We start from the raw sequence: 7,265 nt of genomic DNA, 5'->3' as shown, positions 1-7,265 counted from the left end.
CACTCTGTTGATAATGTCCTTTGATGAACAAAACGTTTTAAATTTTGATGTAGTCCAATTTATTTATTTTTACCTTTGTTGCCTGTACTTTTGGTGTCACATCCAAGAAGTCATTGCCAAATCTAATGTAATGAGGATTTTCCCTATGTTTTATTCTAAGAGTTTTACATAAATTAGGTGTTATGTTTTGGTCTTTGATCTATTTTTAGTTAATTTTTATATATGGTGCAAGGTAAGGGTCCAACTTCATTCTTTGGCATGTGGATATACAATTTTCCCAATACTAAAATCACTTGATTATATCTCTGAGGGTTTATATCTGGGTTGTCCATTCTATTCCATTGGTCTGTATGTCTTTACATACTTTAAAATAATATAGTTAATAAAGTGTTAGAATATAACATCACTTGTAAATTTGATAGTTCTTGTCTTTACTAACATGTTGATAGTTGGTAAGAAGCAAATATTATATCAGTTTTGGTTATTTGGCTTTTTAGTGAAAGCAAACCATTTAGAAACAGGTATTCCAAACACAGTTTATTTTGGTAATCAGGCACAATGTCATCACTAATATGAGTTACTGTGGAACTTTTTGGGGATCTGAGAATGTCACAGAATAGTTGAAAAAGCTCATGCATCTGTTCCTGAAGGAGAAAATGTGAACCTGTCAGTGCTAGTGCAGATGCTACGTAGCTGTTCTTGTTTGTGCCTCTATTCTCACTTTAGAGCAGTGGAAGCTCATTCATCATCCTTCCCGTCTGTAGCAGAGCAGAAATATCAATTTATTGGAATATTTAATAAATACCCCCAGGTTCGCAACATTTTGAAAGCACAACATTTGTAAATCATGGACACTCTTGAAGATGTCATGTATAACATATTCTTACTACTGTCTAAACTTGGTTTTCTACATATTTGAGTTAATTTTTCCAGAGGCATGTGAAGTGGGAAAAATGGGAAATTTATCTAAGAACTAAATTTTGTTTAATTTTCACCTAGATAACTGGCAAACCTACCATCATCATCATTGTATAGAACAAAATAATTTTATTTATATCCATATTTTATCTTAATATTTCATTTAAATTTTTACTTTTTAGTATGAACTATGGTCTACTCACAAAGGACCTAGAAACAGTACTGAACTTTTCTACCAGTCTCTAGACAGTGGCCAAATAAACAAAAGGATATGGTAGATCAGAAAATGTGTTTTGTATTTCTGGTTCATGACTATTTACTAAAAAATCTGGAGAAATTGTTGCAATCTTGACAAAGCCATATTTTTCTCAATATAATGTTTTCTTTAAAAAATCAGTTAACTTTTGATTATTATGCTAAAGAAAGATAGGACTAGTAAAAAGAAAATTTGCCGGTAACTTTTCATCTCTTTTTAGTATGGTTCAGGTACTATGTATTACTAAAACTTTTCCAGAGCATATTGAAAAATCTAATTTGGGTTTCACCTCCTTTCTGTATTGTACCCTCTGGCAGTGGTACAGAGGAATAGGAAGTAGGGAGAAAAATCCGAAGTGTAAAAGTTCAATCTAATTAACTCTTAAGATTTAAATATATAATGTACCTCATATACAATATTTGAAAAAGATGTTGATTATTATAGACATTTACAGTTGTAAAATATGTGCTACCTGCTAATGAATGGGGATCAAGAACTGTGAAGGGTCTGAGATTTTTACCCTACTTGCAAGACAACAAGTTATCAAACTTCAGTTTCATGCTGGTAGAAGACATGAGACTCTGGGTCAGAGACAAAAGAGAGTTTATTACTTACAGCAATAGTTGCTAGAGTAACATTTTTTTGCAGGGTGGGCAATGGTTTCCTAAGTCCCATTCCCACAGGGTGATGTGAAGAGGGCCAGGTGACAGTTGCACACTCATTGGGCTGTGTAAAGGGTAGGAACTCTGAGCTTAGGGAATTCAAACCTTTTATAACAGGTTGTAAGCATATTGCTCCAGAAGGAGATAGTATCTGTGTTCCAAGGGGCAGTCAGTGCCTCATTATCAGTAATTCAAGAGACCCATGGAAAATTGTCTTCCAACAATGGGCCTGGGCTGAACTTTTCACTTAATAAATACTTTATTCATCATGCAAATTAATAATATAAACAATATCACAAGAGGAGATATTTAAAATACTTGGGAGAACCAAGTTTAAATATCCTACTTTTGAAGCACCTAATAAGGTACAATTTAAGGAACTTCAAAAATTTTACATTATTGAAAATAAGTAAGTTAAAGACTTTTACTTAAGATGACTTTGCTGTTATGCTGCATGTTTCTGAAACTAATAAAACTTTACTTTGAAAATACTCTGAATTTAAATGTTTTAACTAATTCATGTTATCTCTCCTCTTTTTAATTCATATAGGGAGATTTTAATCTATATCAGGCCATGAAAAAGTTTAGATGTGAAAAATGCGGGTTTTTTAAAAATAAAAAAACAAGTTTCATATTTATACCAAACCGAAGTGAACCATTCTGAGAGAACCACCATCTCCGATTTCCTGAAAGTAAACAAATAGAAACAAATTAAAATCATGTTTAAGCAGAGAGTAAAAAATAATTGACAATATTTATATCTTTAATATTCTTAATTTAAATATTTAAAAACAGTGAAATAAAACAAAAAGTTTAAAATGAATTGTATATGTGTAAACAAGAGAACTGTGTATTTATCTTACTCTTAAAATTTTGCTAGAGTGTTTATAAAAATCAGTGAAGAGAAGTAACATATGAAGCATAAGACATTAAAGAAGGAAGGATAAGATGTTAGTTGAAATTTGGAAGCATCTGAAATGTTGCAAACTGCGGGTCTTCGTTTGTGATTCCACCTATTTGAATTTATTTTTAAGATTTATTATTTATTTATTTTTATTTTATTTACTTTTGCTGTGTCGGGTCTTAGTTGTGGCACATGGGATCTTCGTTGAGGCATGCAGGCTCCAGGGTGCATGGGCTATGTAGTTGTGGCGCACGGGGTCCAGAGCACATGGATTCTCTAGTTTGTGGCCCGCGGGCTCTAGTCGAGTTGCACGAGCTCAGTAGTTGTGGCACACGGGCTTAGTTGCCCCATGGCATGTGGGATCTTAGTTCCCTGACCAGGGATCGAACCCACATCCCCTGCATTGGAAGGCGGATTCTCTACCACTGGACGACTGGGAAAGTCCCCACCTATTTGATTTTACAATACTGTCTGTTCTAAAAGGTCCCATGTAGCATATATATATATATTTTTTAAATTAATTTATTTATTTTTTGCTCTGTTGGGTCTTCATTGCTGTGTGCGGGCTTTCTCTAGTTGCAGTGAGTGGGGGCTACTCTTCGATGTGGTACACAGGCTTCTCATTGCGGTGACTTGTTGTGGAGCATGGGCTCTAGGCACGTGGGCTTCAGTAGTTGTGGCACGTGGGCTCAGTAGTTGTTGCTCCACAGCATGTGGGATCTTCCCAGACCAGGGATTGAACCTGTGTCCCCTGCATTGGCAGGTGGATTCTTAACTACTGTGCCACCAGGAAAGTCCCAAGTATATATTTCTTAATTTTGATGTTTTACTGAGTATTTAATAGTGGCTCTTGAGATAATGGTTCATAGAAAAGATTGTGTGTTTATAAGCCCTTTATGAAACTGTATGAAGCTACAAAGAGATACTAACAAGAATCTCATCCATTTCCCATTTCTTATTCTTTCTGTCTTTCACATCTCCCCACCAACCCTATCAAGTATAGAAAAACAAAGGATTTTATGATAGGATTCTGAAGTTGGAGAGTGTTTAAATGTAAGACTAAATGTGAGTAATTTTATTTGAAAAAACAATACAGTGGGGACATATTTGAAAGTTTGGAGATAACCTAATTAGAGTTGAAATGGTAAAGGGGAAAGGTAAAGAGAGTAGGCATGATGGTTAATATTTAAACTAACATGTCATAACTGGAGACATTTCTCTTATTAAAAATTATTTAAAATTTTATTCCTTAAGCTATATCTTGAAAGTTCTTTTTACTAAGAGAAGCCTTTCAGTAAGTCATTACCTTATTCTATTTTAAGTAGTCATATCTCAAAGAAAACAGGTGTGGGGCTGGCAGGTAAGGGAAACTTGTATGTATGCATGTGCCTGTGGATCCTGATTTACACACACACACACACACACACACACACACCAACCTGGAGAAACAAGTAACATGAAGAATGAGTAATTTAATATTGCCTGAGGCTTGTGTGTGTGCTGGCAAGTTCAGGGGTTTTAGGTAGCTTTTAATTTAAAAACAAAAAACATAAGCACTGATATTTTAAAAATATTAAGCTCCATCTCTTGGTTTATAAGCTGCCATACAAAGTCTATTTCCTATACCACTAGAATGGTCAAGAAACCTGAATTTAGCTTTTGGTCTTGTACACTGACTGGCAGAGATCCTAGGTAAATTATTTTATTTTCCTAATATCTGGTTATAATCGTTGCTGGAAGGCCAGACTTTGCATACCCAAGAAGTGTCATCTGGTTCAGCCATATTCTTGATGTTCTTTGGTGCCTTCTATCCAGGCCTTAAAGCCTGTCTTACGTTAGGACTTACATTTAAAAAAGTAAAAATCATAGAATTAACTGCTCAGTGATCTCCCAGGACTTAAATTTTTTTTTCCTTTGAAGGATTTCCTTTAAAATCCATTTTATTTTTAAAAGACTTACTTCTAGACATTTCCAGGGTTTCCATGACTGTGTATTCCATGCTAAATAACCTTAACTTGTACCCTATTTACCTTAGAGGAATATTTTAATGAGTAATGCAATAATGTATTTTGTATACTCAATTATATAATCATTATTAAAGATAAACTATATTCATTAAATAAAATTTGAAACACAGAAATGTACTAAAATTTACCCACAGTCCCACCAGTCATATAAAACTATGGTTTAATGTGTATTTGCTTCCCGTCACTTTTTTCCACATATATGTTTTACTTATTTTTTTAAACACAGCTGAAAGTATATTGTATGTGCAGTTCTGTACATACAGTAAGTCCCCTGCATACAAACGAGTTCCGTTCTGAGAGTGAGTTCTTAAGCCCAATTTGTTTGTAAGTCCAATAAAGTTAGCCTAGGTACCCAACTAACACACTTGGCTATACAGTACTGTACCGTAATAGGTTTATAATACTTTTCACACAAATAATACATAAAGAATAAACACAAAAAATAAAACATTTTTCATCTTACAGTACAGTACCCTGAAAAGTACAGTAGTACAGTACAACAGCTGGCATACAGGGGCTGGCATCAAGTGAACAGGCAAGAAGAGTTATTGACTGGAGGAGGGAGAGGAGGTGGGAGAGGTAGAGCTGAGGGATCGTCAGCAATAGGAGATGGAGGGCAAGATGCAATTTCACTCATGCCTGACGTTGATGGCACAGGTTCTGGTTCCTTGCTGAATTCAATTCTATCTACCCTCTTGAATAAACGATCCAGTGATGTCTGGGTAGTAGCTCTTTTTTTCTTGTCATAGATGACACGGTAGCACTGGATTGCATTTTGAACGGCTGCTGCAACCTTTGTGTACTGTTCTATGTTTCCATCCTGTGCCTCAAAAACTAACAGTGCCTCCTCAAAGAAACTCCCCTTGCCCTTTCCAGTGTCGTGAATCTCTTCGGGTCTTCAGTTACTTCTTCTTCCTCTTGTCTCTCTTTGTCCTTTATCTGGGCCTCCAATTCCATCAGGTCCTCATTAGTAAGCTCCTCCTGTTGCACAGTAGATTCCATTGTTATTGCCTGGCGCTTCTTAGCAGTACCAGCTATGTCACCACTCCTTTAAGGCTTGCTTCTGGACATCCTGGGCTTGAGATAAAGATACTGTACTACTGTACTCTATATAATACTGTACAATAAAGTACACAAAAGCACAACCACTTGTAGAGGATACACGCACATGACAATGTACTCCAGACATGTGAACTAACTTACGTGATTGGACGTGCAAACGCACATTCGCATCTTTGAAAGTTTGCAACTTGAAGGTTCATGTGTAGGAGACTTACTGTATTTGGCTTTTGAGTTTTTTGGCCTTACTTTAAACACTTCTCAATACTCCCACAAAGTCTTTGTTTTCAGTGGCTAAATTTTGTTATATTAATTACTATAGCTTTACTTAACCATCCCTTTTTTTGGTTAAATTTATATTGTTCCCAATTTCTTCTTTTTATAAATAACCCTATGATAGACATTCTTAGGCATGAAGTTTTTTCTGTGTTTAGGATTATTTCCTTGGTATAGAGCTGTAGAAATAGAATTATTGCACCAAAGTTTATGAAATTTTAGGCTTCTGGATAAACACTCTAGAATTGGTAGTTTTGCTTTGTTTCTTTCCTAGTTTGGGAGGAAGTGATTTTGTTTGGTAACCGGAAGTGGTGGTTTCAACAGAGGTCGATCTTCATTTTATTACGTGCTGAAATTGTGCTTACCCTTGACTGAATGCTACATGTTAATTCTTGTGATAATTTACTTCAACAAAAGGGTTTTCCCCAGGCCCTCATTTGATTTCTGCATACAGTTAAGTACATATTCTGAGTCATACCCTATTGCTGTTACCTAATGTTGGGTGATACCAGGTAACTTTCTTTGAAATGTACACAGACTTTTTTTTTTTTTTTGCCTTACGGGGGCCTCTCACTGTTGTGGCCTCTCCCGTTGCAGAGCACAGGCTCCGGACGCGCAGGCTCAGCGGCCATGGCTCACGGGCCCAGCCGCTCCACGGCATGTGGGATCTTCCTGGACTGGGGCACAAACCCGTGTCCCCTGCATCGGCAGGTGGACACTCAACCACTGTGCCACCAGGAAAGCCCCGTACACAGACTTTGTAAGCAGATTCTACAGACAAGTTAAGGTTTGCTTTGCTACAAAGTAGATTTTGACATGTTGCTCATTTAATTAATATAAATACCCGTTTTTAATATACTAAATGATCATCTCATTAATTAATGTTAGGTTTCCCCTGCGTTACTGATGGTCTCTCATAAAGCTTCTGATTTAGCTCAACAGTAATTAAATCCCAGAAGTATACTATTTTAGAGACAGAAGAAACCTTGAAGTTTTCTAATCTGAAATTCTTTCATTTTACAGTTGAGGAAACTGAGGCTCATGTGGGATAAGTGTCTTGTCCAAAGTCACTCACTTAGTGGCAGAGTTGGGATTAGAATTAAGTTATTTCCCTCTCTAGTACTTTCCTCACTTTTTTATGCCTAACAACATGTGTTCCACAG

General features: G+C 36.0%; 1 protein-coding gene across 1 annotated transcript in view; it reads right to left on the bottom strand.

Moving 5' to 3' along the window:
- Positions 1–318: 318 nt before the first annotated feature.
- WDPCP (WD repeat containing planar cell polarity effector) overlaps positions 319–7,265 on the bottom strand; it is a 611,687-nt gene continuing 604,740 nt past the window's right edge. Inside the window, exon 23 of the mRNA XM_089922334.1 lies at positions 319–2,522. Within this exon, the coding sequence (XP_089778460.1) occupies positions 2,472–2,522 (51 nt within the window). The 3' untranslated portion in view covers positions 319–2,471. The remainder of the gene's footprint in view (positions 2,523–7,265) is intronic.

Source organism: Delphinapterus leucas, chromosome 13, assembly GCF_059928025.1.
Source record: "Delphinapterus leucas isolate spDelLeu-1000000601 "Yukka" chromosome 13, BTC_Dleu_Yukka2, whole genome shotgun sequence".
Lineage (NCBI taxonomy): Eukaryota > Metazoa > Chordata > Mammalia > Artiodactyla > Monodontidae > Delphinapterus > Delphinapterus leucas.
Note: the sequence above shows the minus strand (reverse complement) of the source record. Positions and strands in the feature narration are given on the sequence as shown.